This window comes from Xiphophorus maculatus, chromosome 7 (assembly GCF_002775205.1).
Source record: "Xiphophorus maculatus strain JP 163 A chromosome 7, X_maculatus-5.0-male, whole genome shotgun sequence".
Taxonomy (NCBI): Eukaryota; Metazoa; Chordata; class Actinopteri; order Cyprinodontiformes; family Poeciliidae; genus Xiphophorus; species Xiphophorus maculatus.
Genome location: NC_036449.1, coordinates 14114308 through 14138821, shown reverse-complemented (window position 1 = coordinate 14138821; position 24514 = coordinate 14114308). Strand labels below are relative to the sequence as shown.

Sequence of the window (24514 nt, the reverse complement as noted above, 5' to 3'; positions counted from 1 at the left end):
ATGTAAAGTTACAAACAAGAAAAGAAAAGATGCAGATTATTTTTGAAACATCAGTGTTAATCTGTCTTATTTTATGGAACTCTTTTATTTTATCAACCCTCCAGAAAGCCCAGGCCTCCTGGACATGGGCTATTGGCTTTCCCTGCTGTGTGAACTAAAACATATGAGGATTCTTGTATTTCATTGTGTTGCTCTCCTTGAGAATTAACAACCCTAAGACCTGAAAATGAATGAAAACCACAATTAAAAGAAAATTAAATGTTTAAAAACTTTATTTAGAATTTGTCTATGTTGTTTTAGCAAAATTATTCTATTGCGCTATCTGGGTTTTAGTTTTGCTTGAATTTGAGTCAGAGTTAATCATCACACTGTCCTTAATCTTATTTCATTTTAAATTTTGGTCATACATACAGTATATACAGTGCATACATACATAAGTTCTACACATCTTTTTGATTTTGATTTTAGCTAAGGACTAAGAGTAAACTATATATATATATATATATATATATATATATATATATATATATATATATATATATATATATATATATATTGCGTTAATTTACCTAATTTACTGAGAATTTTAACATATCCAACTGTAATAGATTTTGTTCTTTGCTATAACTATTAAGATGCTTTTATTTGTCATTTTAATACTTTATTGTATTAACAGAGAACAAATTTGTGTGCATTTTTCATGTATGTTTTAATTTTTAGTTTTTCTTTATATGAAAAAGATAGAGTTTTTCCTCCTCACCAGATTTTCCCATCGTATTTGAAAATAGGTCTGTGTAAGAGAAAATAAAGGCATGCTGGATGCTTGCGGCCCACATGGCCCTCCTGCAGGGCTCTTTATTATGAAAAGCCAATATGTTCATCCTTTGATATATGTGAAAGAATAATGGATCTTTAAGGCTGCACATCTTGAGTAATACACATTTTGACAAATGCACAATGACAGAAATTTTCTTACATCTATGATGTGTGCATTGACAAAATATGCATGTGTCTAATTTCAGTACCAGGTTATTCTGTTTGCCATATTCTTATTTTTATTCTGTCCATTCTACCATTATCTTAACTTCACAGATTAAATTACTCAGAAACAGTCAGTGCATTTTAAAGTCTCAGAGTCTCTGGGAACATTTGCTCAATTTGTTTTTACTGTTGTTTGACAGCTTTACAGAAGCGTTATTGACTTGCACTGGCAAGGAATGCTGAGTGAAAGCTGATGTGAAAAATAATTACATAAAACGTATTTGTTGGTTGACTAGCTGCCTTTCATAAATTTTAAACATTCCCAGAGATGCAGTTTGGTTAAACTGTGCCACAGTCAGAACAGCTGCTTCAGCTGCGCCTCTGAAATCCCTTAGAGTTCATGTAAAATTCATTTCATCTCCTCAGATTTGTGCCAGGAAGGAGAGAATGTGGCTGAGGTGTGATGTCATGATGCTACCACTGTCACTGGGTCTGTATAGAGTTTTTTTTTTTGTGGTAATGATATGAATACCATCCACAGCTGCCTCCTGAGATCCCTCCAGGCGGTGTTGTAGCCTTATTTTCATGGCTGAACAGCTTTAATATTTTGGTGTAAAATAGCATGACTTGATATGATCTGTTGGGTCTATTCAACAAAGATACATTCAGTTAACTAATTCAATGCATCTTTGTGTTTTATTTGGCTTTATTTTGAAAAAGATTATTAAAACAGTTGGTGGATGAAGTTTTCTCACAAAAGTTAATGAACCGCTACCACTATTTTCAATCCCCTAGCTCTGCTCAAACCATACATTCAATGGTTAATGGTGTGAAAACTGCACTCTACTGTTTTGCTTTTGTGGGATTTTCACCTCAAACAGCATTATCTACATGTAACATTTACAGCAACTTTGAATTGATATTTACTTATACTAGTATGTGTTTACAGTGGCTGTCACGTTTATAGGCACAGTTGAAAGTGTGGGAAGCATTAAAATAAAATCCTCTGTTATTGCACTGGCTGTCACTAAAAATGCTAGAAACATCCAATGTTTATAGAATAATGTGAGTATTATGTGGGGGGGGGGGAATATTCATGTCATGCACTCTAACAAGGTTCAAGGAAAAAAGCAGTTCCACATGGTCACACGTCTTCCACCATGCTTAATAGTGGGCATGAGGTGTTTTTCCACATAGTTAACCTTTGTTTTATGCCACACTCAGTTGGAGTGTTTATGGTGAAAAGCTATGTGTAACACGTCCATTATACGGCAATGTGTGTCTCAATGGAATAGGGCAATATACACCTTGGCTCTCAAGGCTGTTGAAACTTTTTCTGCTACACTTTGTGCTCCCTTTCAACTTGCAGCTAGTAAGCTTTTAAAATGGCACTCAGTGAATAACCTGCCATTTTATACCTCCATCATGCTGCTCCTTACCTGCCTTACATTTCAGTTGTGTTAGACACAACTACACTGCCTATGATTACATCCTCTCCCGCTCCCTCTTGCTATGCATTGGACAATACCTCATACAAAATTTAATTTCCATCTAAGCCATACCAGAGGAGAGACAAAAGTTATGTAAGTCGTAGGTTAATGTAGCAATTACTCAATATTAACTTGATCTGAGGCTAAGGTTGTGCACACCAAGAGTCTACACCGATAAGGAGATGTTAAAATGCCCAGCTGACCGATCTGTTTCCAAAGCAGCAGACCCAAAGCAAAATATGTTTTTTCTTCACAAAACACAAGAATTCCTGCAGGAGCAAACTGGTTTGTCAATTCTCCTTATGTCAGTCTGGATAGACCAAGATTTGACGTCAGTAAAAGATATAATTGTCTGTGTCTTATTCTGATTTGCTGTTCAACTCTGAAGGTTTTTTTTGTCAGGATAAAATCTATCATGCCTGACCCGTGAATCTTTTTAATAACAAATTCCAACACTTTCTGGTTAATTCTATTAATAATCATTTGGAACATTAAACTTGAAGTCTCCGATGATAAGTTGATCCCTAAATATAGCATGAAAAAGCTTCTGACATCAGAGTAAAAGTAATGCATCCTGTCCTGAAGAAATAAAACACTAAATTACCCCCCCCCCACCCACCCATCACTTGTATTGTAAAAAATATTGGTACAATAAAAGTGGCAAAGATGTTAAAGGTTATTTGATACTCCAGCATACATGAGAAGTTAGGAAACAGTCTAACAGTAGCTTTTATAACCTGGTAACCACAAGTTTCCATGATTTTACCACTGCTTTTACCTCACTCAGTATGTTGGCAGTAAAAACTGGTCTTCTTCCAGCCTTGTAGCCAGTGACTCCGAGGAATGTGCCTCTGTGTCCTACCATATTCATATTTCAGGGAAATAGAGTAATGAATCCCTAATTCCAAGAAACTCTGATAAATTTACTCTAAAAGGGATACATAAGAACATTTCTCCAGTGAAATTCATTTCTGCAGAAATGTATAAATAACTACAAACAAAATTTTCCCTACTGAAAAAAACGTAAATTGAAAGTTAGATTTTCTAAGTGTTTCAATGAGATTATACTACTGCAGTAAAAGTATGATTTAAGGTATTTTACAGTTCTTTGCCTGGGGTGCCGCTAAACATGGCCAGCACTGTAATTAGCATGGGTAAGACAATGAATCGCAGTGGGAAACCTCATTCACCGCAACTACCGCTCACCTTATGGCTCTTTTTCGGGTACTTTTATTCATTTAAGTTGAATTGAATGTGCTATAGCTTGGACTCATCATGCTCTCCAATCTCAAAGAAGTCTATACTCAGAAATAGCATCTGCTAATACGCTACAGATGGGGTTTTTTGAGACTAAGATGTCACATCCTCACAAAAATGCATAAGAGCTCTCTCTCCCTTTCACTTTCTGGCTGATCTTTTTTGCTTTGCCTCCATTTTTTTTTTCAAGCCCACCCCCTCTGAGGAAAGAAGATTTGCATAAAAGTAAGCAATGCTCACAAATCCACAGTTCTTCTTGCTGAGGACGCAGTCACCAGAGGGCACACTCGCATAGACAGTGCTCAGCAATCCGAAACGGCAGTATGGCAGACAGGCAATGGGATCCAAATTTACTTCGAACGAGAGGGAATGTGGTGAAGGCATTTCGACGAGTGACTCCTGCTTACTCTGTGTAGTGGACTGCCTATGATAAATGTAAAATTAATATCTTTTTGGGTTCCAAAACATGTTGACCCCCTCACATTGCACGTCAGCGAGACAGATGGGCTGCTTTGTTTTTAGAGATGCACGAGGCAGAGAATTATCAGCAAGTGAAGTGTGACTGCTGGTTGAGGCCTGTGTGCACAGCTTGTTGCACTACCCACAGTATGATACCACACCGCTTTGTGGGAGAGTGACTCACTGAGTGATGTAAGGCTGAGTCAAAACACAGAGAAACACTCCTGATAAATAAACTGTAATGTACATGTTTCAAGCAATACCCAAGGTTCTCTGGTGATGATTAAAGACAAACTGTTCTGCGAGAAATGGCCCTGCAATTTGGCGAGGACGTAACAGCGGCAGGCAGTAATTTCTTTTACCATGTCATCCTTACAGATTATGTTAGAAAATACAATCAACATAGTATGTGTAGTGAAGGGTTTGTTAGTTAAAGATACTATCCTGTTATATATTTTATTAGAGGATATTAAGAATTGAGAATTTTCACTGCATAATTTCAAGAAGTAAAAGGGTTTTAAACAGTGCACTGAAGGAAAAGGAAAATTGCTGCTGCTTTTCTGTGTGGATTTTCATTCAAAGCTAAGGAATTTGAGTTGGATTTGAGTTCAACTTTATGTGTTGGAGCCAAAGTTTGGCTCCGGTGTCTCCCAATGGGTGGTGCTATGCATGGTGAATCTGAAGCAAAATTGTGACGATTAACTGGAAGAAATCAGTTCATATTGCTTTTTACCTTTTATCCATCTGTTTGGTTTTTGTGCCTTTTTTCCAGACATAAAATAAGTAAATGTGGTTTTCTGCTTGCATTTCTAAAAATTCCATCTGTTTATTCTTGCAGCTTAAAAAAGCTGTATTCTCACATGTGACTCAGATGATTGGCTAAAGCTGTATGGAACACACATGCACCTATTTAAAGGGGAGATTTGATTAAAATATGCAAATAATGAAGAATGAACTAGAAAAATGTTATTCTACATATTTAAATAAATAAATAAATCTACAACCAGTTGCTACATGTGATGTCATTAGAGGCTTATATATGAGGAATATTGTCTTTGGAATTCTATATAGAATTAACAATTGACAAAAAAGTAAAGAAGTAAGTTATCATGACATATTTGATAGGTGACAAGCTATATGCTGTATATCTGAGGTAAGTTGAATTGATTTTACAGAAAACTCTGGCTAGTTGCTTTAAAATTGAAATGACTTTCCCTTACAAAAATAACAATCCACAACAACAAAAATGCAGAGGGTCAGACATTCTTTGTGGTGAATTAAAAGTATGCAATATTTTACAAACATGCACAGTGAAATATTCTCAACCCATCAATATTTAATCAACATGATATTTTGTGTGTTTCCACTGGTTCTGCCTAACATGGAGTAAACTGATGCAAAGGTTTCCTCATGTTTCCTGCTGGGACGTCGGCATTTAGTCTCTCATTTCTCTGAGGGTCAGAAAGAGCCTGGAGATTTGCTAATTGACGGTCGTAGGCATTTATTGTTTTATTTGTTTTGTCACATCTCCGCATTGGTGAAATCTCTTTGACACCAGTAGATTTTTTTTTCTTCAAATTGCCTGTAGTTCGTCATCATGATTCAGTTAATTGAACGCTGTATTTTCACTGTAATTTTATGTTTTTAGAACCACAGGACATTAATGAGATTAATTTAAGAAAGAAATTAAAAAAATTTAAAATTTGCTATAGACTAAATTCTAGCTTTAATTTCAACCTTACTATGATAAACCCTTAAACAGTTATGATTAACCTTTTCCTTATTTCTTCGTGGAGTTTTCACTTTAGCCCTTGTTCCATCAACTAAGTTGTTCAGTTGTTTTGTTGAAAAAGAAGCAAAGAGAAAAAATTGTGTTAAAAGAATGGAAAGAAAGAAGTATTGTTTAAATTTTGCACAACCAAATAAATCATACACCAAACATGTGAAAGAGAATGCTATTTTTAGCATGCTTGTAAAATGCTTTGTGTGCAGACTATCCCCACAGTGAAACATGAGTGACAGCATCATGACATGGGGTTTAATTTGTTCAGCAGTGTCAAATAGCTGTCATTGGTAAAATAAATAAATAAATATGTGAAGAAACATGTCTTGCTTTCTGCCTATAGAGATACGTGTCTTTGGTTGTAAAGTAACAGAATGTAAGAGCAATCGACTGTGTGCTTGGGATGCACAGTGAGTTTGAACAAGATAGTTGTTAGGGTTTTTCTTCTTTAAAACATCCCATTTAAGTGTCGAAAAGTTTGAAAGATGTGTAGCTTTCTCAAAATGGGTTTAACATTTTTTTCAAAGATGAAAGGAAATAAGAATCTGTGCTCATGTTCCCTTTTCTCATTAAGAAGTATTGCCTCGAGACTCGGAGCTAGTTTCCTAAAGGGATGGGATAATAGAGGAAAAACAATGTGACACAGATGCCAAGCGTGACTCTTTATTGTGTCATCTTCTCAGTTTTGAATGTCTGACTGCATCTTCGTCTTCATTTCCTACGCTCCATTGGGCCGTGGATAGACAAAGACAAGTCATTTACTGTCCCATGTTGTTTAAAGTAACTACTTAAGTATATTGACCAGAGTTTGCTAGAAATTTTTGCTGTCTTTTGATCTTTTATAAATGTGTATCATTCCTTTCAATAATAGCAATCCCATGTAGGAAAACAGGGATTTTTCTACATGGGATCAGTATCCCATCAGCATCAGTATCAGTATGCTGATACTGATGCTGATGATCAGTATCAGCATCCCTGACAAAATTAGACATGATGTCTTGTTTTGATGTGCTGTCAGAGATTATGACAGCTGTACATCCAGCAGACTGTACAGTTGTGTCTTATTTGGAAGGAGCTAAAATGAAATCACTGAATTTTATGACCACAAAACCAAAGCACTAAGATTAAAAAGCTTATAAGTTTTGTTCATACACAGTTTTGAACTGCACTGAGATATGTTACGTTGTGTATTGGGGTTAGTCACCTTGGTATTGTGAAAATGCTCCAGGAAAAGATTTTGTTTTGTTGAACAAAAAGGACTTTATTTCAATCAGGTATCAAAAAGTACAGATTTGTGCACTGGTCTTGAGGGACCTTAGAGTGGAATACAGAATCCTCACTGATCTATTAACACAGCATGTTTACCTGTTTTGATGAAGGGATGCATCTAAAAGCTCCCAAGGTCTTTCTTGGGTTTTGGGTGCTCCTGGCTGTTTTTGATGCAAACACTCACCAGATTTGCACTGAAATCTTGTTAACACAAATTGGGAACCAGTCAATTTCATGGCAGAAGCTCAATAGATTTGAGAATCTAGAAGTGGTATAGAAAATTTGCTGAAGTTCAAACTGAGCATAAGAATGAAATGAAAGGGAACTTAAGTGATGGTGCATGGGCGTTGATGCCACGGTTGTCTGTATCTCAAAAATGACTGATCTACTGGGATTTCCTCATCTGACTACCTCTCGGGTTTACAGATAATGGACCAAAAAAAGAGAAAGTATACAATGAGCGTTAGCTGTGTGACAAGCAGTGGTCAGAGGTAGATGACAAAAAAGGTAACATGAGTTTAAAGTCTAAACCCCAAGTGAAAACATAACCACGCCCCTGACACGTTTTGCAAAATTCCAGCAAAGTGGGCGGAGCCAAGAGACGTTGACACTTCTCCAAGACACATTTGCCAAAGTCACCGTTTGACCAAAGGCAGCCAGCAGTGAGACATTTTTAGGCAAAATAATGTAGAATTAAAGAAATTTATCCTAAAGTGTCAAAATTGGCACAGAAACATAGAGATAGAACCCTTATTCACCAGATCTCAATTCCATAAAGAATGTTGGAGTCTAGCAGAACAGGAGACCTTCATCAGGGATGTGCCACCTACAAATCTGATGCAACAGTTTAATACCATCACATCAATGTGGACCAAAACATCTGAAATGTCTCTGTAGCCTTGTTGAATATATGCCACAAAGATTTAAGGCAGTTCTGAACCAAGGATCAAATGGAATATATCAAAAACAATACGACATTGTCCTTAATGTCACTGCATGTAAGGTTCTAACCAGCATTATATATCTACATTTCCTAGAAAATGTTTGATATGACTTGAATAAATGACAAACATGGTTCTATTTATAGCAGAAAAAATCTGTAGTTAGAAAGTTAATCTTAGCCTTATTGGGCTACGTTGTAAAACGTCAATCAGCTTCTCTTTGTTTTGTCTTGGAGCTGGAGCAAAATGCAGGTTACCTTTCACTTTTCACTTTGTATTTATTCCCTGTTTTATTTTAAAATATCTTGGAACTTATGTGTGTAGCAGTGAGTTCATCTTATAAAATGCTAACCAGGCATTCACCAGAATCAGCTATTCTTAGGCCTAAGACGATGCCCCTGTGATCAATAAGGTTTCAAGTTTGACTAGTTTTTTGACTAGTTTTTGATACACTGTCTGTTTAAAAAAATTGTGCCCAATCTTTTATTTGCCTTAATCCACTGCAGCCCAGACTGTTTGCTGCTGCTATAATAACTTTAGTATAGGCAAACCCTCCAGAAATGACACAGTAAGCTCATAATATAAGCAGCTCAGTGTGCCTTTCAGCATTTCTTATTTAAATAAACAGAAACGGGAGGCAGCTCAGCTGATCAGGCTTCCTCTCACCCCCCCCTCACTCCCAGTCCTGATACCCTCCTACCCTACAATGCGTCAACTACTGTTGCCCACAACATATACCATCTGTACTTTACTGCAGCCCATCTCACTTCGGGGCAAATGAAAAAGAGATTTTCTGTAATATTATCTTCTCAATTTATTTTTAATTGTTAATAAGACAATGAAAACTATCAGATGAGGCCTTCCTTCATAACAACAGTGAGTGTTTTGTTTTCCTAGGGGGCCCCACAGTAATTACCAATGAACAGGAACATGGAAAACAACTTCTCTTGTGTGCTTTTAGTGCTAAGAATGAGTACATAAGCGGAAAGATTTAATCCTGCTATATTACCATCCCAGAAAGGAGGAAAGGAAGCGTCTCTGAGGCAAAGAGAATGCAGCGGGGAATAAACTCGACAAAATAAATGGCAGGAGAGAGTGAAGAAGAGAAGAGAGAGAGACAAAAACAATACACATTCCCCAGGGAGAGGCAGCTTCTTTTAAACATTTTGGGATCTGACAGCTTGTGTTACACAGCAAATGTTTGGGCATCCCAGCTTAAAATTCTAGCTTGAGTAGCAAAGCAATTCAAAGATGGCCTTGTTTCCAAATGGGTTCAATTGAAACATGTTACATAAATTTGTTTTAAAATATAACTGCAAAGACACACAAAAGGAGAACTACTTATGTTTTTATGAATACTACTTATGTCGGCTTTATGAATACAAATAAATACCATATGCTTACTAATTCCCTCTTTCCACTCTTACTTTATTACTGCTTATTTTATGAAATTATCTTTTTGTTTGTTTATGTATTTTTTTACTTCTTTAAGGATCAAATTAGGAAAGAAAAATCTAAATCTACATATTCCAATGATGTTAGTTGTATTGTCTAACTGTTCTCTGTGAATAAAGCATCAAAGTAGCATTGTTGTTCTGAAGCTGCACAATTTCAAATGTTTGCTGTCAAGCTTTTGATAGAAGATTTTGATGAGTCAGGCTAGACTGAACACAAAACATACCATCTGTAGCTGCATCTCCACTGATTGGAACTTCATCAAAAAGTTTTTTGTCTGTAATTCACTTTAAAAAGTGCAAGTCACATTCTCTGTGGATTCACTGCACACAATGACACGGATGGATTTTAAGTGTTAATTTATGCTTTTAATTCATTTTGATGACTATCGATTGACAGGCAATGAAGACCCAAAATTCTAATTCACAAAAAATAGAATAATACATGAAAACAAGATTCTGTGTGGCTGAGTGGGAAGAGTAGTCATCTTGCAATCGGAGGGTTGAAGGTTTGATTCCAGCTTCCTCTAGTACCCAAATCAATCGAGGCACTTAATCTCCATTTGACTACTGATTTGCGTATTATCAGTATGTAAACATGTGCATGAGTGTGAATGTAGCTGTAAAGTGCTGTGAGTGGCCAGTATGACTGGAAAAGCACAATATAGGTTCAGTCCATTTACCGTCAGCATGTGGCTGTGTTAAAGTGTAACAGAAGCCCTGGTTGCTTTAATAATGATCTTCAGCTTGCATCGGTGGAGCTTTTGTCTCTCATTGTCCTTTTGACAATACTCCAAAGAGTTCAGGTCAGGCAAGAATCAAGCAAAGTGATACCATGATCATTGAACTATTAGAAGTTAGAATTCATCAAAGTTTGAAAATAGATGAGCCTTTCAAGTTCCTGGTAGACAGCTGCGCTAAGATTGGAAGTCAGAAAACACAGCGGACGGACACTAGCAGGTGACATTGCTCTCCAAGTCATCACTGACTGTGGAAACCTTTTTGTGACCTCTGACAACTTGGATTCTGTGATTCTCCAGACTCAGAAATCTATGTTAAAGGTAAATTTAAAAAAAACAACAACAAAAAAACACTGATCAGGAGTCCAGTCATTTTTTCTCTTTGGCCCCCGCAAGTAATTTTTGATGTCTACAGTTCAGGAGAGGCTGAAGGAAAACAGGGTTTCCCATGTCCTAGATATGCGTTTTGTAGCTCTGCAAGCCCTGATCCTGGCTGCAGTCCACACATTTTGAATATCCCCCCCGACTCTTTAATGTGCTTTGCTTCACAATCCTCTCAAAGCTTATTTTATTCCTTCTGCTTTTGAGCTCATTTTCTAACACACCTTCTATTCTTAATATGCTTGTATACAGCTCTCTGTCAACAGTCAGCTTGTTTGGGAGTGGAGGGTGTTAAAGATTGTCTGCTGGACACGTATTAGCTCTTCCCAGGGATTGTGTTGGAGATAAAAGAAGTGGTTTTATATAATATTCAGGTTTTCTGATAAATTAGCTTTCGGTTTTCATATCCTGTAAGCCTTACTCATCAGAAAAAAAGGGGGGTGGAGGTTCTCTTTTTGAATGGACTTATTGAAGTGAAGTAACTTTTCAATTATAATCCAATTTACTGACATGCATCTTTTGAAAGATCTAATTATGTGCAAGATATGGATTCACTGTGGTGAAACTCCCCAGCAAATTGCACAGCTTCACCCTCGGATAAACAAAAGTATCAGATGTTTTTTTGTTCATTTCTGCATTGCTATGAGAGATTCTCGAACCATCTAAAACGTACAACTTTTAAGATAATTGTCTACTGGTGGCAAATCATGTTTTGGTCAGAGGACCATTGCAAAATCTTCGTCCTGTGCATCTTGATTTTACAAACATCTTCTCTTATCAGTGTTCACTGATGATATTTAAATGAGTAATATTTAAATGTATTTGAATGTGTTCTTTGCTCACCAGTATAATGCGAATAAGAAAAGCTCAAACCAACTTGAGTTCTACCTTGTTGTGGAAAGTGTGTTTTAACTTTTATTTGGTCCTCAGGACTTGTTAGACTAGTTCAGGTGCAAACTCTCATTGACTATTCCAGGAAAGTTGCAGAAAAGGTCAAAATTTGACAGTGGAGCAGAATAACTCCATTGTGAGCTATACCTCCTAGAGGTGTTTTTGGATTCACACTTAAAATTTGTAAGCCATCAATTTTGTTTCTATGCAAGATTTACATTTTTTTTCTTCTTCTTTTTTTTACTTGGTCTTCACTTTTACAGAAGTGGAAAAAACAGCACTGAAACAGGTGTTAATTTTTGGGACAAATTTTAAAAATTCCCGTTGTGCATAAATCTTTAAAATAAATAGTGCTGGTCCCACTTGTTATCAGGTAATATTGACCTCAGTAAGACTTCCAAAGTTCTTAAGCATCTGCATGCCTCATCGTTATGAATTTGAAAACAAACTGTGGTTTCTTCATGCTTGAAGGCCTGGGGTAAAATTTCTTGATGTGCGTTTCATCTCTGATCAAACCAGGCATAAAGCAGCTCTCTGTCATGATGAGTCAACCATGCAGTCCATTAAGACTGGCTGTTCAGTGATCTGACCTGCGTCGCTGTGTGGTTGAATACCCTCTGGTACTGACTTTAAAAAACGGCACACACCTCCGTTTGAAACCGAGATGCTCCCTCGCGGCAATTCTCTGAAATTCAAAAATACCGCATGATGGCTGTCTGAATTATTTTTTGTGCTTTTGTGTACACACATTTTCTAGCATGTTTACCTGTTTCACCTGTTTTGTTTCTAGCTATGTGCCGAGGAATATACTGCCTTGAAAAAGTATTTACACCTGATGACCTTCTCAGATTCCATCACATTATGAACACAAATTTCATTAGATTTATTTTTTGCAGACTGAAAGTAGTGCGTACTTGTGAAATAGAAGGAGAGTGATGGATGGCTTTCAGCTCTTTATAAAGAAAAATTTTACAGGTTTGTTAGGCATTTGTCAGCACCCTTTACTCTAACACTCCTGAAAAACAAAAACTAAAGCACTTTTCAAACATCACCTGAAAATGGACTGAGGGTAACACTAGTACAAACTTTCTTAAACTGCCAGCCATAGAAGGGGAGTATAATTTTAATTCCTGCAAGCTCTGATTTTAACTTTTACTAGTCTTGCCAGAACCAGTTAGAAACTATGACTTTTCTCTACTCACAGCTAAAGAGATAGTATGCATGATGATTTTTAACAAGCCATGGAAATGCCCCACTCTGTTACATTTATGAGTAATAAATGAACTGCAGATTGGAAATAATTTAAAATATCTGCAGGTTGTTTTAGATATTACATTGTCTTTTAAATGTCGCATTAAGATGTTTGTAGAAAGTGTAACACTTCATCTCCATAATTTTAGAAGTAGTACTAGAACATCCTTCACTGCAAACGATTCCTTGATGTTCTCAGAATAATGAATGAGTGAGTCTTTCAGAAGTTCAGCCACACTAAATCCTGTTAGATAACTTAAAAAAAAACTTTACAAATACTACCACCCCCATTACCATTAAGATAAGAGTTTAGATTAAGAGCAACTGGTCATTTTATATCTATTGCAAGAGCAGGTGGCAGAGAAGAGCCTCTCAAAAACACACATTCAATAAAAAATCCACCATCTCTCAATCTGTGTCAAGACTTGGAAAGAAAAAAATGGATGATCATAGATACTCTCGTTCCAATGCGAGTTTTATTTTTTAAATTTGCAGCAAAAGATGGGTCAAAAACGTTGTGGGACTGTTTTTTCTTTAGCAAAGATGGAAAAAGCTGGTCAGAATTAAAGGGAAGATGAACACTGAGCAATTACGGAAGAAAACTGTTTAAAAATATACAGTACATTTACCGATTATCTCAATCCAATCTGACTGCAAAGTACCATCACTGCTGGTGGAGACATACCCCAAAAAGACTTGCAGCTTTTCTACACGTTTTTGCACACTTTCAGAGAACATCATTAAAATGTTGCATTACCTTGAGTTGGCCTATGAAATAAAACCCCAATGAAATGCATTAACTTGTGAGGGTGTATAAGAGAAATGAGAAAAGGCCCTATAAACACACTTTTGCAAGGCAATTCACATGTAAGCAGTTTAAAAATCCAAGGAATGTTGTTTGATCTTTTGAGCACTCTGATCCACTGCCATTTCTTTCATTTTTGATAACACAGCGTCTACATGCAGTTGTCATGACGCCAGAGGAGGAAGTGTTTTATGACCAAACTTTGATTCAACCAGTGCGTGGCCCAAATCAGCAAGTGAAAATAGCTCAAGACAATCTGGAGAGAAATAACACCTGTCACAAATAAGACTGCAACATGGGTTAAGTAGCCTGGAACATGTGTAAGTGCTGACAGCTACCCCCTGTACGGATTGTCTTCCTGTCTTTGCAAGGCAGCGATGACACTAGCATACAAAACGCTTGTCCTCATCTATTAGAGCAGAAATCTGTCACTGGAGATTCACACAACCTTCACAAATGCATGCATCAAACCCAAACTCTATTGTTGAACGCGCACATTCAATTTGAACTGGTACACATATAAAGTAAATGCACACATTCAAAGATCCAACGAGCAAGGAGGACAACATTATCTGCCATTAAGTGTGACTTTGAAATGAAAATACAGATTTTCGGCATCAATATTTCAGGGGGCCTGCGAATTGCCTCCAAGTCATGCGCTGAATTATTGAGAGAGCTGCTTGCGGTTGAAGCATGTAGTGGGTGATTTTCACTGACGGGATGGATACTTCCAGAGACAAGAGAGACAATAGACATGTTTTATGTCTGTCTGTCTGTCTTCAAGTGGAGGGATTGTAGACAGACCATATACATACGTCTATGGTTTACATATACTTATGGTTTACATAAGTACATGTTGACCAATTAATCCATTAAAAAACATACTGTCCAAAAAGTTGGATTGGATTCTGCTCAATATTCCACCCAACTAAAACGATGCATTGATTGAAAAAGTTAAAGTGGCAAATGTTTCTGAGAAAAGGGGTCAAACAGCACTTGAGCCGTGAGATAATTTCTTTTTTCTTTTTTTGCCATTTTCAGGACAGAGCCTTTCTGAGATTATTTTATGTCCAAGGACTCTGTTGAACTCTTAGTAATTATGTTTCTTCCAGAAAGTCTGAATGTATTATGCATCACAGAAACTTGGTTCCATTGCAAAACAAGTGTAAAGCATTTGCTCATATTCATAAATTTATAGCAAGCCCTCACAGTATAACCGTAATTCTTCACACAGGGATTTCTTTCATCAGTTTTTGTCCAAAGTTGCCATCTAGTGTATGAACAATGGAAAGCCATGAACACAGATTTGAAAAAAATAAATAAAAATAAAAAACTACTAAAACTATTCAGGTTTTTACATTAGCGATTAAGTCATAAGGGAATGGCTTTATTCGATGGTGGATCCTTAATTCTAGTTGTTTATACACTATTTAACTACATTTATATATTAAAAATCACATCTTCCTCATTCAATAAAATATATTATTTTTTATCTGTCTCAAAGATCAATCAAGACTGTCTGGAGGGTAAAATTCTGTCAGGATGTCTGAACTACATACTACATATAAAAGACTGAGAAGAAAATCTTATGAGAATATATTATCAATTGAAATTGAATGACTTGACTGGATATGGTTTTATATCGAATTAATAGATATCTTATTAGATAATCACAATATATTTCAGTTACATAAATAATACACAAACATAAAATCTAACCACTGACAGGAAAATTAATAAGGGAAATGAGATAAAACATTCACAATATTTTTGACTAATTAATGATGAAAGACTTTTAATATCTCTTTGGATCTGAAAGCTAAACTCAAGATTCCCATGCATAATTTAGATTCTAAATATCTCTCTGCAAACTGAGAGAAGCTAAGGAAAAGTTTTTTGGCAAAATTCAAAAAGAGGAAGCCTTTTGAGTTCAGCAGGACTCGATGTAAGAAATTAGCCTTGGATGAAACAGGACAAGCGGACCTCTGGGTGAGTCAAACGCTGCTTCAGGTTGGTCAGCTATCAGCCTTCGGGTTTAGCAAACATGGTTTCTCCAAGTGGGCACAGATTTTGATTCTGTTACCCAGTCAGTCCATTTTCTGTCATCTCTCTCCTTTTACTGACTCGGGACAGTAAAGTCTCTGCCCACATGGTGGTGTCATCAGCTTACCTTGTCTTTGGAACATTTTCATTCTCAACACCACACCGAATCTATTGTACTTCTATTTAAACCGTTTTCTTAGCATTGCTCAGAGGGAAGGTTTCACAAAAAATGTAAAACAAAACACTATAAATTATGTATTTAAATATCAGGATGAAGTATATACAAAGCCTGAGAGCTAAACCAAGATGAACAAGTTTTACTGAGTTATCACCCAGAAGTAAAATTGTACTTCAAAGCACAATATTTGACATTTATCTAAATGGAAAGTTTATCGTGAAAGTTTCAAATCAAAAACTTTACTTTGACAATTTCAGGAGCAGTGCTTGGAATAAAGAGTTAACTAAATTTAGTGTCATGATAAAGACTTTTGGAGTGTTTAAGGTTATGTTATGTAGATTTCTTAACACTATAACCTCCTAAAGATTTTTTCTTAAACACTTCCTGTCTCTGAAAGCCTAACATTTTCCAGCTTGTACATTTATTTTTTTCAGAAATCTGATTATGGTTTACCTTAGGAGCAACACTGACAGAAGAAACTCTCGCTGAATTGGCTGAGAATTGTGTATTATTGTTCAGATCAGTTCGGTTATTGGACAATTTCCCTAATTTTGTCTCTTTTCATCATCACACAATATTGTCACTCAAGACGTAACCACGGGCTCATTTTTCAAGCTTTACTTATTCAGTTAATTAGGCTAAATTTCCCTGAATTGTCAGCCAGAAAGCCCTCTGTGGCATACGTCAAAAGGAATCCACTGGCAAGTTTAATAAACACCAGTTTCATCGTGTTCCCAGAAACACGATGCTTCAGCGGTCTAGGGAGCGCTTCTGGATTGCCTCGGCCACCGCTGTGCGCACAAGCGCGATGACAGAGCTGAAAGCACATCTTCATTTTTAATGGAATATGTCCAATGCTCTCCTCTTTACATCATTGTGGCTAAACTTTAACCAATTAAAACTTTGCCTAGAGGCCTTTTCTACACATACATCGTTTTACTCTGGTCTTTCAGCTGTCTTGATGGTTTTCAGTAGTTTGCATATGGGAGGAAACCTTACATCATAAGAAACAGACACCTTGTGTACTTCTTTCAAGAGTGTTCCTCCTTCCTCTTCCTTTATTGTATCTTAGAAGGGAAGATTTCCTCATAATTTGCTGTGAACTTGAACTTATCAATTTACTATATATTAATAGACTGCTTTACAAGTGTGTTTCTAAATATGACTGAATGACATTTTTACTTTAGCAGATTTTTTTTTCATCTTCTTACCAGATACATTGTTGCAATTTTTTTTTTTCCCAAACACCCAGCCTTACACTGGAACAAGACTGGACTGGCACAAGTGATTAAAAGTAACACTTACATTGGTAAATTTGTAACAATTTACTATGAGTGTTTTTATATCAGTAAAACTAAGTAGCTGTGACTGTGTATTACTTAAATATATTACAGTAGGTCCATAAACTTTTGATAGTTTTAATCTGCAAAACAAATCTTCAGGATAACAGTTTTGTAGGATGCATTTTTCAGTAGTACATTCTGTACCTTGTGATTTCAACCAGGACAGTAAACAAACCTTTGTCCTTTATGGGAATCTTTAAAACATTATTTCAGTTGGAACAGACGCTTAAGGTGAAGGCATAATAAAACTGCTTCATGGGCCATTTTTGTTTAAGACGGAGCTCTGGAATGCTTACAGAGTTTATTGGCGTGAACTTTAGCTCCGGTCCTGGAGCAGCTCCTGCGCCGAGATGGGGCTGAGTTTGAGTTGACAGACTTCTGGCAGGAGAAGTTAAAACAGGCGCGACACAGCTTCAATCACATCACACCAATTGTGTGAAGGGTGTTGGCAAAAAGAAAACAAAAAAAAAACAGAAGCCCCTTTCTTTGACCGTGACCCCTCGACCTCCATTTCTCCCCACAAATGTCCAATGTTGAGTCGTTTCCTGCAGCTGCTGCGGCTTGTTGGTGTTATGAGGGGCGGGTGGACCGTCCCTGCGGGTGGACTCCCAGGAACACGATGCTTCAGCGGTCTAGGGAGCGCTTCTGGATTGCCTCGGCCACCGCTGTGCGCAGGAGCGCGATGACAGAGCGAGGGTCGTCGCTGCCTATCACAGCGCTACCCGACACAATCATGTTAGCTCCAGCCTGAGGCGAAGGTGAACAGGCCCAAATTACAAAAACTACAAATGTTCTAAGCTTCTAAATACATTCATAATGTTTGCATCCTTTACCTCTGCACATTTGTGAATAGTGTCAGGGCCGACGCCTCCGTCTACTTCAATGTCTAAGGAGGGAAACTGACTCCGCAGCCAGCTCACCTGCGTGACACACAGATGCAAAGCAAAGCTCAACTGATTGGATCAACTCCTCAGGAGTCCATCAAGTGCCACAGGTGCCTGTTAACCAAATATATGTTTAAATCAGGTGTGTGGCAGTGAGGGGAACACCTACTGTAAGTACATGCAAGACATGCAGGGCCCACTGTCTTGGGCCCTGCTCCACAGCAAAATCAAGCAGTTCTGAAGTGTGATGGAACATTTTAACCAGCAGTGTGGTTTAATACAATTTAAAGTGGTTCCATTAAAACTGAAGCACTTGCATTAAGTGATTAATTTTTAAAATGTTGATTGCAGCAGATTTGACAAAATTATACTACTTTAGTTTTAAGAGCCCTAATAGTTTCTTTTAAAACTTTCAGTCATTTCTGCAACACCATCTGGTCAGTAAGTGCTGGGCATCTGCAACGTTTTCCGCCGTCACTGTTTGCAAGCCATAGCCACGCCTCTTCACAGGAGATGATTTCACCAAATCATTTTCTAGCAATCACAATTTACACCACATCAAAGCTAATATTCAGCTACAAATGTACAACTCTGAATATTCACACTTTGTACTGAAATGCATAGCGCTGTGGCCATGGCTTCTTATTGATGTATACAAAAAGAAGTGCAACTATTTTTAATCCAAATAATTTTCTAGGAGGTGTAGGAATGGACAACCTTTGATTTTTGAGTACATATACTGAAGCTTAAACATAACCAAATTCCATCAGTATCTTCAACTTCAATAACGTACTGTGGCCATGATCATCTAAGAAAATGAATATTTCTTCAGCTGTCAGAAGTTTTAGCATTCTAACTGTTCAGATTAAGTCTTTATTTACAAAATTTGACTAATCTTTATTTTTCTTTTTTACAGTGATAATGGTCTAGTGATACAGACCTGCACAGCAGGTTCTACTTATGTAATAATGTATCTTATATATTAAAATATCATTTTCCTCCAGGTGATTTTACAAATGTAAAGTCATCAAACTTTTTCTCAGCAAGCTCATCATTAATAGCAGAACTGCCTAAGAGTCAATTTGACAACCCCAAAGGTTTTTAACTCTAACTAACCGTCTTACATTGAATACTTCTTTAATACTTCATGACCTTTCCTAAAATTGCTGTCTTTATAATTTCCACAATTGTGAGATATTGGAGTTTGGACCCTGCAAACCTAGAACCGCCGAGGGGAGAAACCATTAAAAAATGCTACGCCCTGAGTGGTCCCGCTGGCAGTTGAAGGTTGCTATGGTGACCACATTGTAAAGCACACAACTCAAGAAACCATAATAAATGTTTGCCGAGTTGGTTTATGACTGAATAATATATCATTAGAATAATTGACACGTCCTGTAAACCAGCCTGACAGAGAAACGCAAAAGACTATAATACAGCTATATATAGGCATGAACAAATTGCAATAGGTTATTAACTACAGGCTACAATTTGACTAATGCAGAGTCTATTATGAGTAAAAATGAAAGAAATAACATGAAATAAGTTTTGGCACGACTCCAAAACTACATGCAGGATTCAGATTAGGGGGAATTGGGCTGCTCTGTCAGGAGGAATTCAAAGCGAAGTCATTAATCAGTAACTATTGGATAAAAACAAGACTAAGATAAATATGATGAGAAATATTCCAGTGGGGCAGCAAAGAGATGAGTCCCCTCCTGCAACTTCCTGCACCTTTTATGACCCAAAAATAAATTCATCTCTGAGCTCTGCGGATAATTCCACCCTGAATACATCTTCAGCTCAACACAGAAAACTCCCAAGATGCGATAAGCAAATAAGAGAAACAAGACTGTGGAGCAAAACGACAGGGGAAATGAACATAAAAATCACAAAATGTAGAGCAGGGAGAGCTCCTCGCTGTATGTTGTGAGCAGTTTGAATATCCAACACTATCTTGAGCAATACCGAATGTTTTGTGGAGGTTATTTTTGTATCTACAAGAAAAGTTTGATCAAGGAAAAATACTGATAACCACCAAATTACAACTACTTAGTTTATTTATTGTAATTGGGGAGTTTTGGTCTACCCTGAATCAAATGAAACGTTGCATCTCCTTTACCTTGGGCATCATGTCTTCCATGAACTTCTGTCCCCCAAATCCAGGTTCCACTGTCATGACCAGAGCCATGTCGACCTGATTGGCCCAAGGTGCCAGCTCTTCCACCGTAGTACCAGGCTTTATGGCCAATCCCACCTTTGACAACATCAAACAAAACAATATAGATTTTTTCCTATTGTTAAGAGGTGAAAAGGCCTTTAAGATACATCACTTGATTAATAGCACCAACTAGTGGTGTGGCGAGAGCATTGCACGTTTTCGATGTGTACCTTTACTGTGTAAACAAAGATTGTAATTAGAACGTCTTTATATAAATGTAATAACAAAAACGGAACAAAAATTCCATTTTCATTGGATCATTGTCATGTAAACAGGGCCTATGTTCCTACAGAGGAGGGCAGAGATTCCAGTTAGAACTACAGAGATGCCACGTTGGTGGAACACTTACTACAAACAAGTATATATGTTTTATAATATATTTACCACCAATGACAAAAAAACATTTTCACTTTTCTGAAAAATTCACCAACGGCACAATTCCTGTTAAGAAGTATAAGGTAAGTATTTCAAAAGAGAAGAAGAAATCTTTTGTTTTTTGAACAATAACAATATTTGCTGTTCAACTGTTGCTAAGAGATGAGCGCATTTTCTGGTAGCCAAGTGACACCTGGTTACCAGAAAGTAATTTACCACAAAGTAAGAACATCTGATTTTTACTTTTGCAAAATTTAGCATTTTGGCTAAGTTTAGCTTAAATACTAAGTTTAACAAACTTCATGGGGTAAGTATGTGACTCCACATGCTATTGAGTACATTGTAGCTTACTTTAGCATCAATGCTAATTTTTAGCATCAGAACGCTGGGTTCCATCCGACAGGCACACTTCGGTAGGCCTCGCTTGGAATTTCTTCAGAAATTTTCTAGTCACATCTTTCCATTTCTGTTGACAGTAGTCCTCTTCAGCAATGTCATCTGTGTGTTTTAGAATGGCCAAATTCTCCAGAAATCTATAGTCTTGCCACATGGAGGTCAAATGTTTTGTTTTTCTGTCTGTTTTTTTTGAAGGAGGAATTTGACTTATAACAAGCAAATAACCATGGAAAAAAATACAATTTGATGCACTGAAAAAAGTCTGATGAACTATGTTATGCCTATCCACCTTATTCCTGGGAGGCTTACTGGGGAAACGATTATGAGTCTTACTTCCGGTGGGCGCCGGAAGTAGCAGTATTTCACTGTAATTTATTGGTTTTTTTGCTAGTCTTTATTCATGATAGAAGTTACATCTCTATTTTTGGTTATAATACAATATTTAGTAGAACTTGTCTACGGACATGTCGTCTGCCATCAGAGAGCTTCTTTATGTGTGCTCATTTCATTGTGTGGATAAAAAGCCAAGGAAGAAAACCGGCATCTGCATCCGAAGCAACCGAGTCAGTGAAGTAGCTAAATATGCTAGTGTGGGTTATTTGCGGCCATTTCTTCAAGTCACCATCTCTCCCCACAATAGCTGTAGGTAGCGGTAAAACAATATTGCCACAGTTAAGCTGTGATAGCTGGTATTCCCCCATATTTTATAACCTAAAACCTCTGTGGAAAGCCGGTTTCCAACATTTAAACAAATCGCTTTTAGGCGGAAGTCGCGCCCATGAATCACGCAAAGCCTCATGGGGGATAGGAATAAGGTGGATAGGAGTGTAAAGTTTTGTTTTTGAATTGCATCATTGATTTTAATGAAACTAGTTTAAAGAAAATGTGACGATAATAAACGACAATAAAATGTTACAAACCACAACTGAGGATATAATCCACTTGATAATTCAGTCTGTTTTTTACTATCATACTCACTTTCATGCCGCTCTCCCTTATCTCCTTGATGAGGTTTCCAGGGTTGGTGGTGGCCTCCACATGGAAGGTGTACTGGCTGGCTCCAGCTGCAGCCATGGGCTTCACCCATTGCTCCGGCCGAGACACCATCATGTGCATGTCTGCAAACGTCAATAGAATAATGAGCAAAGAGGTCATAGCAGACCTTGATTCAACTCATAGGTTTGAGCATGTGTTGTCGCATGTTTTGGGATGAATCCTTCCTCACCGAAAAAAGGATCCTGGCCTACAGTTTTCCTCAGACACTCCACCATGGGGTGGCCGAATGTGATGTTGGGGACAAAGTGCCTTTAAAGGTAAGCAATAACAGCTTGTTGAGTAATCTCCCAATGGTGCAAAGTTAAGCTGTTCCTGTAAAGGGAAATTTAACTCCTTAAGTCAGTATAGAAGATTTAAAACTTTTTTAAAAAATCAACAAGATAATCTAAATGCTTTCGGTTAAATAATGAAAACTTGGCTTTCAGGACTTAACATTTGTTATTCTAACTTAGCTTCCTGATATTAGCCAACTTGTGCTCTCAGAGTTTCAGTTGAGCCTGTTAGCCGTTAGCAGGCTGGCTAATGCAGCCAGGGACAAACTGACCCGTCCATGACGTCCAGGTGCAGATAGTCCGCCCCGCACTCCATCATCCGGACACACTCGCTGCCCAAACAGGACAGGTCGCTGCTCAGGATGGACGGACCTATCTTCGCACTGTATGCCATGCTGTGCCTGCTGTTGGTGGGATGTGCATGCAGCCGAGGCACGCTAGCTGCGAGTCTAGCTAAGCGTAACATGGTAGAGTTTCCGGTTGGGACCATTAAAATAAGAGCATTTAATTAACGTGTCTAAAACGGGGAAATGTCTTGTCATTTTAAAAAAATATAATTAGCACTTAAATTGGGTTATATGAGATGGAAGCTTTTTTAAAAAAATGCAGAGACATTATATCTTCAACTTACAGTTGTTGTTGCTGTAGTTCAGTATAAAGTCTTTTTCAGCGTAAGTCCTATAGAATTAGGCAACAAAAACCATGTTTAGTCATTTTTATTTTGAGATTTTAAGTGCATACAGAACGTTTGTAGTTACATGTTTAAAGACAAATGGACATTAATTAATTTTCTTTTTTTTCATTTGTCTATTCACACCCTTTTACACTGGTCAATTATTTAAAAAAACACTTGTCTCGATAAATTTAACTATATGAAACAAAACATTATTTGGTGAGAACCCCAAACAAGTTATGGCTTAGATATAGTTACAACAAAGATAGAAAAAAAAAGCTCTGATGTGCTATATAGCTTTTAATAAGGATGAATTTATTCAGTATGATGCCTACCGGCGATATTTTAATCTGTAGCCTAGTGGGAAAAGGTGAAAGGGAGCCTGATGTGTAGGTATCCTCTATTGAGAAGAGCACAGTTTGGGTGGTTCAGACAGACACACGGGGTCAATGCGGATTTGTGATGGAAAATAGTGGCGAGTGGTAGTCACACCTGCTATGATGTATGGTCTAAAGACAGTGGCACAAACTAAGTAATGAATATATTAGGGAGACAGCTCAGATTTTGAAGCAAAGTTAGAGAGGCAATACTGAAATAATTTGGATTTGGGGGAGAGATATAGTGGATACGTTGGACAAAGGATGTTGAAGATGGAGTTGCCTGGGAGGATAAAGAGAAGGCTTCAGAGAAGGTTTAACATGTGAGTATGCAAAGAATATGATGAGATGAAGACAGATAACCTTCTGTGGTGAATTAATGTATTTTTTTAAACATCAGTCATAATAGATTTTTCAGATGTTTTATTAAAATTTTTCTACCCCAAACAAATATACTGACATATACTTCTTCAACATGTTTTACTTGTTTATAGGAGATTTAATAATTAACAAACTATCCATTTCCTCCAGCCCTTTCATTTCTTAAGACTTTTAATTTTCAAGTAAAACGATAACTTCCGGTTGTACTTTGACCGTTAATGACTATTTGATAAATTTCTGTGTTCCCTCTGCGCCACACTCCTGCTTTAAAAATTATATAATACTATTCTTTTAACACTAGATGGCGCCTAAGTAATGCACTCGTGCCTCTTTCAAATTTATTTAGGTGTGAGTGAACCTGGCAGTAACAACAACATTAAAACGACAGCTACTGGTGAAAAAATAATCTGGAATAAAGAATAAAATATAATGACAACGTCTGCATACGATTTCTAGCTGATGTAACAATCAGAAAACTGCCAAATTTCTCAGTTTTGTCTCGGCTTCCGTTTTCTCTCTGGTTTGTTTTGTAATGCTTCTGTGCACTGCTAGAGTTTCCTCTTGGCTACAGCTGTTTATGTTGTTCTGTGAATGCCTCAGTGGTTTGTTAGAG

General features: G+C 37.2%; 1 protein-coding gene across 2 annotated transcripts; it reads right to left on the bottom strand.

The window, feature by feature from the left end:
• Window positions 1-17327: 17327 nt before the first annotated feature.
• Window positions 17328-22936, bottom strand: rpe (ribulose-5-phosphate-3-epimerase). 2 transcript variants are annotated; one of them, XM_005799315.3, is made up of 6 exons: window positions 22743-22936; window positions 22368-22447; window positions 22121-22260; window positions 20273-20407; window positions 18100-18186; window positions 17328-18013 (listed from the first exon to the last, which is right to left on the bottom strand). In XM_005799315.3, the coding sequence occupies exons 1-6, from the start codon at window positions 22934-22936 to the stop codon at window positions 17891-17893; spliced, it is 759 nt and encodes a 252-aa protein (XP_005799372.2). In that variant the 3' UTR covers window positions 17328-17890. The 2 variants fall into 2 exon arrangements, with proteins under 2 accessions (XP_005799372.2, XP_023191988.1); XM_023336220.1 differs by having other exon boundaries at window positions 22368-22510; window positions 22743-22834.
• Window positions 22937-24514: the final 1578 nt, after the last annotated feature.

Excerpts from the sequence above, each read along its gene's own strand:
- rpe (XM_005799315.3), bottom strand. The coding sequence starts at position 22,936 with ATGTTACGCTTAGCTAGACTCGCAGCTAGCGTGCCTCGGCTGCATGCA. Across the intron at positions 20,408-22,120 it reads TAAGGGAGAGCGGCATGAAA|GTGGGATTGGCCATAAAGCC; the intron begins GTGAGTATGATA and ends ATGTTGTCAAAG. Across the intron at positions 18,187-20,272 it reads TGGAAGACATGATGCCCAAG|GTGAGCTGGCTGCGGAGTCA; the intron begins GTAAAGGAGATG and ends TGTGTCACGCAG.